Here is a 12,688-nt window from a genome sequence, read left to right on the forward strand (position 1 = left end):
GATGCTGCTTCTACCTAGAATATTTCATCCCTCCAACCCCCACCTCCAGCTCCACTACTTAATAACGGAGTGACTTTGAGCATGTCACTTTGCCCTCTGATCCTCTGTCCTTGGAGAGAAGAGGGTAACACCAACTCCCTGTGGGGGCTGCTTTGTGGTAACAAGAGTCACAGGCAGGATTCAGGGAGTCTGATGGATGACTTTGACTAAGACCTGACCTTCCTGACCTTGACATTCTCAGAGCCTCAGTTCCCTCCTTGGTAGGAAGCAGATAAAAATAACTATCTTAGGAGTTCCCGTTGTGGTTCAGTGGTAACGAACCCAATTAGAATCCGTGAGGATGAGGGTTCGATCCCTGGCCTCGCTCAGTGGGTTAAGGATCCAGCATTGCTGTGAGCTGTGGTGTAGGTCAGAGGTGGCTTGGATCCTGCGTTGCTGTGGCTGTGGCATCAGCTGGCAGCTGTAGCTCCAATTCGACCCCTAGCCTGGGAACCTTCATATGCAAAAAAAAAAAAGCAAAAAAAAAAAAATAAATAAAAAATAAAAAAATAAAACTACCTCAGGAGTTCACATTGTGGTTCAGTGGTAACAAACCCAACCACTATCCATAAGGATGTGGATTCAATCTCTGGCCTCGCTCAGTGGGTTAAGGATCTGGCATTGCCATGAGCTGTGGTGTAGATCACAGACTCACAGACACAGCTCGGATACTGCATTGCTGTGGTATAGGCTGGCAGCTGCAGCTCCTATTCGACCCCTAGGCCGAGAACTTCCATATGCCACATGTGCACCTCTTAAAAAAAAAAAAAGAACACCTATCTCAGAGGATTATGGTAAGAAAATTAAATAAGAGGATTGGGTAAAATGCCCCCACAAAGCTGGTGCTCAGTGACCATTAGCCCTGCATGGCTTCGGCAAATGAAACTTCAGTCTACGACAGTCTTTTAAATTCAGCCAGCACTAGAGTTCCCCGGTGGCACAGCAGGTTAAGGATCTGGCTCAGGTTGCTGCTGTGGCACGGGTTCTATCCCTGGCCCAGGAACTTCCACATGCTGTGGGTGCAGCTAAAGCATAAGATAAAGAATAAATAAATAAATAAAATCAGCCAGCACCTCTGACCCACCCCAGAGGCTACAATGGTGCCTGCAGCTGCAGTGGTCAGTTTGGCAGGCTAGAACATTCGAAGAGTTGCTCCTTCTGCAAGTAAGCAAGCAGAGGAGCTTGGCAGAAACTCTAGCAAGTGCTAATTAGGTCGGTGAAGCTGCCCAGGGAGGGGAGGAATGCCTGGTTAATTGCTGGCCTGCTCTGTTGGGGGGGTCCACACGCCGGGGCTACCTGCCACCTTCTCTCCTTGCCAGAGCTGGAAACCTCAGCCAGGGGGCCAGGCGGTTCCGGGACACGATGAGCAGGGTGATCCTTGCCGCCGTCTGGTCCCCAACTCCCCGCCTAATGTTTGTAACAGACCCACTCCCTAATTGCATGGTTGGGGAGCAGCCTTCACATCTTTAGCACTTCATTCACTACTGTTTCTTTGGAAGCCCCGATCCTGTGGCTGTGGAGGGAGGGCTCTGCCCATTTACGGGGCTTTCGAGCCCGAGGCATCCCAGCCCAGCCTTGTTAGGCTCCAGGTGGGCAGGGAGCCGGGAGAGCATCTCATTCCTGCACTCGGCCTGGGGCTTTACCACCCCTCCCCCACCTGGTTGACAGGAACACCCCCAGACCCAGCCTCCTCTGGTTGTCACGTCCTCTCCACCCGCCCAGTAGGAAGGCTTTATTTCTCTTGCCCCAAGTTTCCATGTTCTGTTCTCCTCTCCACCCCCAACAAAAGCAGGGATGAAGAGGATGAAGCGAGGAAGTAGAAGATGGGAACAAGGAGGCCTAGCTTCACATCTGGCTCCGTCACTTTCTACCGTGAAACCCGGGGCCAACTGCCTTCTCCTATGGGCCTCAGTTTCCCCATCTACAAAATGGGTTTCCTGACACCTAGCTTGCAAGGTTCTTGTGCCGATCAAATGTGATCACAGATTACTACTATTAAACCAAGGTACCAAATGCTCCCTCTGCACCAGGAACCATCCTGGACAGGGTGTGTGCACGCCACCGTCCACAGGAGGTGTCTGATGGGTGTCACGTCCCTCTCCTACCCAAGTAGTCAGGGGAGGGGTGGCCATAGAAGGAGGAGACAGAGGAGTTCCCATCATGGCGCAGTGGAAACGAGTCTGACTCGGAACCATGAGGCTGCGGGTTCAATCCCTGGCCTCGATCAGTGGGTTAAGGATCTGGCGTTGCCATGAGCTGTGGTGTGGGTCGCGGACGTGGCTCGGATCTGGTGTTGTTGTGGCTGTGGCATAGGCTGGCAGGTACAGCTCTGATGAAACCCCTAGCCTGGGAAGCTCCATATGCCACAGGTGCGGCCTTCAAAAAGACAAAAGACAAAAAAAAAAAAAAAAAAAAGAAGAAGAAGAAGCAGAAGGAGGAGGAGGAGACAGATTCAAACCACGCCAAGGGTGGCAGGTAAGGAGAGAGCGTACCCTCATCCCCAAACCCACTTCTTTCCCAGTGTGGGGACCTGTTCTTGCCTGCTGGCCCCTTGAAATGCTAGGCAAGGCACCCCTTTACTCACTTCTAACGCTTGGCACATGTCACCACTGCAGGGCTTGGGGGCAGGGGATGAGAGTCCGGGATCAAGAGACCTCAGCCCTCTTCTCCCACACTCTGCCTCTTTGGCTCAGAGAAGCAAACTTGGGAAGGATGCTAAGAGGGACCTCGCTGATCACTGGAGGGGCCCCCTGACTTTGACCTCCATGAAAGAGCCCTGCCTCCTCTCCCTCGGCTGCAGCCCATATACCCCACTGCATTTATCATCGGCATCACCACTGCTCCTTGGTCATCTAGCGGGCTCTGTCATGAACTCGCTGGGTGCCCTGGAGCAGGTCTCTTCCCCTGTCTGGGTCATGATTCCCTTCCTGTCTAAAGTGAGGAGGTTGAAGGAAAATGGCAAGAAAAGATTGAGGATAAAACGCCTGCCTTCCAGCTCTTGCTGGGCAGGCATAATCCCCAATTATTTGCCCTGCTATCTCTTTTGAACATTACATGGGCCCTGCAAGGTAAAAACAATTGGCTTGAGGAGGGACATGGCTAAAAAAGAAGATGTGACGTGCCCAAGGTCACACAGCTGGCAAAGTGACCAAGCAGAAAAGAAATGCAGGTGCCTTAAGTCCCAGATCCCCGTGACCTCTAGGACACGGTCATCCTGGGGAGGATCCATGGGGTCAAGGATGGGCTGTCATCAGGCACCTGAAATGTGGTTTATATCTGTCTCCCTCCTCTGGGGGGTTGGGGGGTGATGGACACTGAGGCAGGACCCATGGGGTTGGGGGGAAAGACGGAAACTCTGGACAGATGTTGAGTGCTCCAAGCATCCAGGCTGGCATCAAGTCATAGCTCTCGGGATAGACGGACTTGGGTTCAAAACCTAGCTTCTCTACTTACTGTGTGACCTCAGGCAAGTGATTCCGCCTCTCTGAGCCTGTTTTATAAAGTGAGGCTAAAAATGCCCACCCCAAAGACTGGTTGGGTGGGTTCAATAAGATTGTGCTTGGGGGAGTTCCCGTCATGGCATATCAGAAACGAATCCAACTAAGCATCATGAGGTTACGGGTTCAATCCCTGGCCTCACTCAGTGGGTTAAGGATCCGGCATTGCCATTGTGGAGGTCACAGATGTGGCTCGGATCTAGCTTTGCTGTGGTTCTGCTGTAGGCTGGCAGCTGTAGCTTCGATTAGACCCCTAGCTTGGGAACCTCCCTATGCAGCAGGTGTGGCCCTAAAAAAAAAAAAGCAAAAGATTGTGTTTGGTACATAGTAGGGGCTTCAAAAGTGGTGGCTGTTCTTACTAGGGTTCTACTCAGCTGGACTGTGGAAACATTCACTCAGCACCCCACCCCACCCCCTGCCCCAAAGCAAGCATCCTAAGACGTCATCCTTGATGGAGAAATCTTCCCACCAGCCCACTGCTTATCATTAATGCATTCCTCATAGCTCAGGAAATGTCCAGAAATCTCTGTCTCCATCTCCCAAAGTCAGACTCAGACGGGCGAAGAAACTCGCTGCTGGGCAGCCAGTGAGTCTTTAGAGGGCCAAGGAAAGGAAGTCACCCCTGGCCTCAGGTCCCCTGTGATGGAGCAAAGGCAAGGTGTTGGGTCTGGGAGGTGCCGGCTGCCTGTGGATTGGGGATGGAGACCCTGGGGGATGTACTGGGGTAGGAGGCAGGCAAAGCCAGCAGTAGGAGGCAGTGCAGGGTCCTTTTGGCCTCAGGCAGCCCCAGGCTGGAGTCTGCCCACCTTTCGCCACACAGTAGCCAGAGCAGTCCCTGTAAAGTGTAAGGCACATCACATGTGGCTCCCATCTCACTCCGAATCAAAGCTCAAGTCACGGTCTGGCCCCCTCCAAAATTCTGCCTCCCTCCCCCATTCATTCTGCCACAGCCCCACTGGCCCCTCCGTATTCCAGACATGCCTCCAGGCCTTAGCACTCTCTGTTCCCTGTGCTTGGAATGCTCTTCCCCTCAGTGTTTGCATAGGTCCCCGCTTCAGAGGCCTTCCCTGACCATTCTATCTAAAATAGCCCCCTCACCCCATTTTATTTTTCCTACACTTTACCTCTATCTGATATCATGTTCTATATCTGCTTGGCTTCCTGCATCTTTCCCAGCGGAATGTAAGCTCCAAGAGGGCAGGGGCTCTGTGCAGCTCCCTGCGGTATCTCTAGCCCCTGAAACAGCATGAGGCACAGAATGAACCACATTTTTACTGGATGAATGAATGATTGACTGAATTCTGGGACCATGATTTTCTAGTTTGGGTTGCTCGGCACAGGTCCTATCACTTCTCTGAAACTTTCAGTGCCCAAGACAGGACATATCCATCTCACAGGGTTATTGTTTCACTTAAGTAATAGAGGGTGAAAGAAACTGACAAATAATAGGTGCTCCATAAATGACAACTACAATCACACTTATTATCCTCAAGGGTCTCAGACTCAGTCAGCTGCTCACTGAGGCCTTGGCACGTGGGTGATCTCTCTGAGCCCCAGGCTGTTCATCTGTCAAATGTGAAAGTCAGAGGGACCTCAGTTCACACAAGGGATGTTTTCTGGAAGCTGGGGAGGTGGACAGGAAGCTGGGGTCTGACACCCCACAGGCACTCACCAAGTGGAAGCTATGGCAATCCTAGAGGGGCTACAGGGTTGGGTACCAGCCCCACCACTAATTCTGGGATCTTGGGAAAGCAGCTAAACTTTTCTGAGTCTCCCCATCTATACCTTGGCCATAATGGTAGTACATTGCTCCCCAGTTATCCCAAGGTCGCAAGGAGATGGTGTGTCTGAAAGGACTTCACAAAAGTCCCTGGAGATGTGCTGTCACAGGCACATGCAGGACATGAGACGAGGGCCCAGGGATGAAGCTCAGAACCAAGAATGGTGTTTGGCCTGAGCACTGAGGCAGGTCCTAGAGGGAGCGGGCAGCTTGGAAGAAGCCAAGCTGCCTCCCTGCCCGGGAGCCCTCTGCCCCCTACACTTTCCCCTGTCCCTTTCTCTCCGCAGGGGGACCTCTTCTGGCCACTCGTGGCAGGGGGCATTTTCAAGGGAGGCAAGCGACAGCAGCAGGACCCTAGAAGAGGCACCTTCCCCTCAACCTCCTGCCTGACCTGCTTTCCACCCCAAGACTAACGCGGCATCCCCCCCTGCCCCCCCTTCACATCCTGGGTCAGCCCTGAGAAACTAGAAGAAAAGGGCCCTGGAAGTTCAAGGCCAGACATCCTCCTCGTGCTCCAACCCGTGAGAGTCTGAGGAGAGAAACACCAAGTCCCCTCCTGACGGGGGCCCTCAGACCGCTCCATCACCAGGAGGTCAGTAACCACCAGCACTGCCTTGTTCAGCCTGTGCCTGGCAAAACCCGGGTGTGAGCGCCACACATGACTCCATCCATAAGCCCTGGACAGCAAACTCCGGGAGATACACATTTTTTTTTTTGGGGGGGTCTGTTTTGTTCCTTGATGAATTCTCAGTACCTAAATGAGTACCTGGCACTTAGTCAGGGCTTAAAAAAATATATATGCAATTGAATAAACAATTCCATTAATAAATCAATGAAGGCAGCAAGGAATCATGGCTGTCAAGAGAATTACTCTATGTGCAGTCTCCCTGTGGGCTGTCATTTTTTTCCCTTGGGTTCTTTGATAAATCCCCAGTGGCTCGAACAGCCCTGACACATAGGAGGTGCCGAGTAAATGTATGTGAGAACACGTGTATGTGAACGTATGACTGAGTCAACCATCGAATCAATGACTCTTTACAGTTTAATCTTTCCGGAGGCAAGGGTTTCCATCTGCTTTGTCTAAGGCTGCGTTCTCAGTGCCTAGAACAGTGCCTGGAGCATAGCCTGAGTCAATGAATGAATAGAGGAAGGCATGACTAGACGCATGAATGACTAATGCCTGAATGAATGAAGGAGCAAACGACCTCAGACCAAAAAGAATGAAACACCAAGGGTGCCTGAGCCCTGCCCCCGGGCCACCACTCGCCTCCTGGTTTTTTAAATAATTTGTTGATTGTTTTTAATTGTTGAGGCAGTAATACTTGGTTCATGAAACTGCAATATACAGAGAGGTGAAATAAATAGCTTATATATATATAATATATATAATATAGCTGGTTTTAAAATATTCCCTTATTCATTGGTGTACTAGGTCACGTGAGTCACGGAAGGTTGATTAGCAGCATCCTCCAGAACTGCGAGCAATGCAGGGTCACCAGGATTGGACGAGGCCGTCTGTCGTCGGAAGTCGAGGCGCCGAGAATTCCGAGGGGCACACCTTCCCTGCGCGGTGTCTCGGGGCAGCTTGCAGCGGACAATAAATAAATGACTGCAAACCAGAGAGCGATTTTTGTTGGAGTTTGGGGCAGGGAGAGGGGATTGGGGAAAAGGGGGGAGAGGAATTGTTGGGGGGAGGGGGTACTACTTTCTCACTTTCTCTTTTTTTTTTTTGCTTTTTTTTTTTTTTTTTTTTTTTTTTTTTTTTTTGCTTTTTTGCTTTCAGAACCTTTGGGAAAAAGGACTTTGGTTTCTCAGAGTGTCGTTTTCCTCATTCAAGTCCTCTGGGGACGAGTTTAGAGTTGTCTGTCCCCAGAGAGACACAAGCACCTGTGCGTAACGACAGTCCCTTGGCGTGAGTCTTTTGTCATAGGGGGTTTCAAGTCAGCAATAAAATCCTTAGCGCGCCCCCTCCCCCAAGAATTTTGGTTCAGTTTTCGTCTTCTTTTAAACACAATGTACAAAAATAGAAATTCTTCCTTATTTCTTCATGTAAAAATATTCCTCTGATTGCAGTTCTCCGTGAGTGTGAGTGTGGGCTGGGGCGGCCTGGCGGGGCCACGGCGGGGCCAGCCTAGCCGGGGTGCGTGGGGCGGATCCGCCGGGACCGCTTGGTCACTGTGGTGTACTTGAAGGGCTTCTGCAGCTCTGCCTGTCCCTTGGGGTAGCGCTTCATGAAGTGCACGTCCTGCTGGTTCTCCCGGGTCTTGGGGCCCTTCCGTGGCCGCCCCTTCTTGGTGAAGCCCACGTACCAGCCAGAGTACTTGGCTGACATCAGGGCTGTGTAGTTGTTCTCCAGGACCTTCTCGATGAACACACACTCTTTGCTGGTGCCATCGGGCTGCAGGAGGAGAGAGCACGAGGAGGTGAGACGGGGGCGGGCAGGGGCAAGCGGCAGAGCTACGGCGAGTGGGCAATAGCAGGTGGCCAAGGCTTGGGATAGCCGAGTGGACAGGACCTGACCCAAGCTTTGGCCTCAGCGATTTCACTCCCTGGATCTGTCATACTGGCCCCTGCATCCTCCCCACTCACCCATCAGGGGACTGACAGACTCCCCCCATCATTTAAGGAATCATCTCTTCTTCACTCTCCACCTACAGCCAGGAGCTTCCACCCCAGCTCCGCTAGGACAAGAGACGGAGACATGACCCATCAAAACATCCTTTTGACTGGTGCAGAGCAAGTCAGGTGGCCTGAGCCATCCAATCCGTGTTGCTCAAGATCCCTGCATAAAGTGATCCCCCAAAACAAAGGCCGATTTAAACTTGGACAACACGTAAGGCTAAAGTGGAGGCAGCCATTGTACCACCACGAGGGGAAATTCTGTCCGACCACAAAGCCAACCTGGAGGAAGCGAAGCCAAGAGGAAGCGGATGAGCGAAACCAAGTCCTCCTCCCATCTTTCAGCTTCTGGACCGAGCTGCCTCCAATGCTCAAGTTACCTCACTGTTATGTGGGCCAATAATATCTTGCTTCCTTTAAAAGAGCTGAGACTGTGGTCTATCACATGCAATGGAAAGGTGTCCCAACCGATGGGCAATAAACCTGAGATGAAGTCAACTCCTCAACTGCCACTCAACTCCGCCGTTACACAGTTAACTGTAAATTACATTTCGTGTGGGATGTGCTCCATCTTAATATCTGGTATGAAGAGGGAGAGGAGCCTCTAAAAATAGTTTTAGCACAGCCAAACTCCAAGGCCTGTACTCATGGTTCTGAGATTTCTGGGTCCCAGGTGAACCCCCTGGGGGACTCTGCCAGGCAAGGAGCACTGGATTCAGAGTCCGAAGCTGCATCAACTCTAACACTTCCTTCTGTGACCTCAGGCTAGTTGATTCCACTCTCTAAACCTTGGACTCCTCGCCTGGACCAAACAGGGACAAGGCCTCCTGCCTCACAGAGATGTTATGGGGAATGACGCGTATCCATGGGCCTGGCGTGCAGTAGGAACTCGCTAAAGCATTTCTGAAGAGCAGGTGATTTGGTCGGTCTGGCCTCCCTCCTTGGATCCGATCTGCACAAAAGGCGGTGGGAAGCAGGCTTTGAATCTCTTCCTTGAGAAAGGCAAATTGCTCCATGTGGAAGAGTGGGAAACACACAAAGCTGGAAGGCCTGAATTAGCAGCATTCGAGTTTCCAACGAACATCTCCAAATTTAGGCCGGGCCCACTCCTCGTTACGGACAGATGCCCAGCCAAGTTGGAAGCCCAGCGGTCTGGCTGTGCGTGGAGACTGAGGTGCGAGTTCCAGCCTTTTGTTTGAAGTGGAAAACGGGCTGGAGCTTCCAGGAACGTTCACCTTTGAGCGGAGGGCAAGCTCGGGCCCTGCAGACAAAGTGCTGAACTTTGCAGTAAAGGGACAGACGGGGTAAGAAAACATTCTCTGGAGCAGAGACCTTTCGAGGAGGCTGCAGAGTGGGCAGGGGGCGGGCCTGGGAGACACACACGCGGGCCCCAGAGGACATTATGGGCGGGGTCAGCAGTGAGGGGTTGCGTGAGGGAAGCCAAGGGCCAGGGGAGGGGCCTATGAGCCTCAAGGGGGATAGAAAGCAGGGGTCTCTGGACTGGGGGAGGGGGGAGCCCTCATGAGTAATTCTGGAAGCTGTCTGTCCAACCTGAGTCCAGGTCCCTTGGCCAGTCTCAATGGAACAGTCGGAGCAAACTGGACAAAGCCTGCTCTATGGCTGTTTCCCCACCCTAGAATATCTGCCTGGAAAATTGCTTTCGACCTACAAGGCTCAGGTCAGGGACCGCCTCCCCTGGGAAGCCGTCCCTGACTGCCACCTAGCTCCCTGGCCATTTCCTCCTCTTCCTTCAAGCCTCTACTTAAGCATCAGACTTTACTGGACTCATACACCCCCTCATCTGAACCCCCTCAACATCCATTCCTCCTCCCACCTCCCAAGAGAGCAATTCTCTATCTGCCCGCCTCCCCTCAGCAGCCCTAGAGCTTCAGGAGGTCGGGGTTGCTTGTCAGTTGCTCTCTCAGCTCAGCACAGGTCTCAAGCCAAGACAGGGGTGCTCAGAGCATCTGTGGGTAAATGGATGAGAGTTCTCCTAGGATAGAAATGATGGGGGTGGGGGGGACACCAAAAGATGGGTTCTCCTCCAAAAAGAAAATCTGCCTCCTGGATCCCCTACGAATGTCCCTGAGACTGTCACGAGCTATGAGAGGCCCCTTCTGGGGGATATGCTGAGAAGGGGACAGAGTGAGTAGAGGGGTGGAGCGCTCTGCCTGCCTGCCTTGGTCTCCCCAGTCATTCACTCATTCATGTAGCTTTTTTTTTTTTTTTTTTTTTTGCTTTTTAGGGCCGCACTCATGGCTATGGAGGTTCCCAGGCTTGGGGTTGAACCAGAGCTTCAGCTTCTGGCCTACACCACCACCACAGGGACGCAGGATCCAAGCCTGGCTGTGACCTACACCACAGCCCATGGCAACACGGGATCCCCAACCCAATGAGCGAGGCCAGGGATCGAACGTGCAACCTCATGGTCACTAGTCGCTGCACCACAAAGGGAACTCCTCATTTAGCATTTATTGATCGCCGACTATAGGCCAGGCATTTCATACCCACTATTTCGTTTAATCCTCCTAACTTGCTGAGGTAGCCTCTAGCTGGTAGAAGGAAATAGTTCAAAGAGGCAAAAATGGCTTTCCCAAGGTCATGGAGTTTGTTAAGTGGCAGAGCCAGGATCTGAACCTGTCTTTGCCACTGCAGCTCGCTTCTCTATTGTCTAGTCCCAGACAGGCAGGCTCATGAGGAGAAAGCCTATGGAACGGTGGGCGCTGCCCATCTAAACACCTCGCCTGCCCCAGGACCACAGAGCCACCATCAGCATGAAGCCAGTTCTCGGAGGTTCGAGGGCCAGCATGGTGCCTGGCACACGTGCTCATACACGTCTGGGTTGAGAAACTGGGCTTCAAGCTGAGGTTCCCAATGCTCCAGAGGTCAGGAGCCCCTTGGGGGAGCCATGGGGCCTATGACAGTCATGAGTTCCCCACCACAAACTCAGACCCAGCAGATAAGCAGCGAACAGTAGGCTGCCCGGGGCTTGACCATCTGCCCTGACTACCTCTTCAACCCCTCAGAGATTTAAAAAAAAAAAACACATGTGCTTGGGCCTCATCCCCCCAAATGCTGACTCAATTGGTTCAGGCAAGGCAGATCATCAATATTTAGAGAGGACGGGAATAGCCCATCCCAGAACCTTGGTGACTTAGTAGAATTTGATCATCTTTCCCCTCTACCACCTCCAACCTCCGTCTTTCCAAACTGGAGTCCGATTCCTTCTATTTGATCTGAAGACTGAATAGTGATGACATCATCTGGCCCCTAGTTCTAGTCTTACTTGAAACTAGAACTACCCCCTGAAAGTTTTTAGTTACATAGGCAAAAAAAAAAAAAAGGAATTTTTTTTTCCTTTTTTTTTTTTTTTTTTTTTTTTTTGCTTAAAGGCATTTTGAATTGGGTTTCAGTTGCTTCTCACCAAAGCAATCTTCACAAAGATGGGGTGGTGGGCATGGTACCCCCTGCCCTGAAAGGGCCGAGGGCCCTATGCTGCCCCCAAAGAGGACACACCAGTGACCACACAGGAGGGGGCAGATGAGAAAAATCGAAAAATTGCCTAGTACATAGTACTCGACTCAACAACTATGTATGGAATGAAAGGAAGTACTGCCTCCCTGGGTCAGGTGGATGTGGGACCCAGAGAGGTGGCATGGAGAGGGGGGACCACCTATCTCCCAGGAGCTCAGGAGAAGAGCTCTGGCATAGGATGGGTTCAATGCAGCAGAGAGGGCAGCACCGCCAAGGGTCTTGCAGCATGGGAAAAGGCTCTGCTGGGGGCTCAACGATGTGTCCAGCTGTGGCCAGATGCATGAAGACCAACACTCAGGGTCAAGAGCAGCCGAGAAAGCTGTCCTCCTCCAAAGGAGCCAGGGCCTAAGCTGAGGTCAAGAGGCCCCAAAGTGAAGGACCCGGCTTCAAAGGGAAGGTAACTAATATTTACTAAGTAAGTGCCTACTAAGATAAGTGCCAGCATTCTCTTCCCATTTTACAGGTGAGGGTACTGAGACTCAGTGAGGTCAGGGCACTTTGATTCCCAGGCCTGATGGGGCTAATTCTGGCTGTAGGTGAAAAGTCAGTCCTCAAAAAGCAAGGCACCACGTGACTATTTCATTGGTGTCTCTGCAGCCTTTGGGGCAGGTGTGCGACAGATCCAGAATTGGCCCTCGTTGAGCTGCCAGCCTAGCCGGGGAGGCAGGCACAAAGACAGACAGTGACAATCCAGGTTAGCAGACCAGCAAGAGAGGGCTGTGTGAGGGGCTGTGGGCTCCGGGGTGGGTGCACGAACTAGAGGCTATGGAAGAAGGAGCCAGTACTCAGGGCAGATGGTGGAGGGAAGGGCAGTCCTGGCGGAGGGCACACACAGCACACACAAAGCCTCAAGTCCCCATCCAGGGAGCGGGGGCTGGCAGTGCCATGTGTCTGTGACATGAAGGCAGAGAGCCTCTCCCCAGAGAATGCAGCCTTTCTCAGGTAGGTGGTGAGGATCCAGGAACTGGTTCTGAGCTGGGTTGGGGGGCAGAGACCTGATCCTTGGGCACTTTAGAAAGTTGAGCGGGGGCAGTGGGGCAAGGCCTGAAGGCAGCTAGAAGAACACTCTTCTCGCAATGGTAGGAGGCCAGAAGAGGCAGGAGTTGAGGAAGGAGCAAACACACATCAGCCATCAAGGGTAATCCCAGGACCCGGCCTGACTGGCTCAGGAGTCTGTGACAGAAGAGGGACCCAAAGATCTGGGGCTTCCAGCTGCGGG

General features: G+C 52.3%; 1 protein-coding gene across 2 annotated transcripts in view; it reads right to left on the reverse strand.

Moving 5' to 3' along the window:
• The window catches only part of FGF18 (fibroblast growth factor 18), a 35,380-nt gene continuing 29,294 nt past the window's right edge, over positions 6,603-12,688 (reverse strand). For both annotated transcript variants that reach the window (XM_013990660.2, XM_003134056.5), the window contains exon 5: positions 6,603-7,714. In XM_013990660.2, the coding sequence (XP_013846114.1) occupies positions 7,362-7,714 (353 nt within the window). In that variant the 3' untranslated portion in view covers positions 6,603-7,361. The remainder of the gene's footprint in view (positions 7,715-12,688) is intronic.

Source organism: Sus scrofa, chromosome 16, assembly GCF_000003025.6.
Source record: "Sus scrofa isolate TJ Tabasco breed Duroc chromosome 16, Sscrofa11.1, whole genome shotgun sequence".
In the NCBI taxonomy this organism is placed as follows: domain Eukaryota; kingdom Metazoa; phylum Chordata; class Mammalia; order Artiodactyla; family Suidae; genus Sus; species Sus scrofa.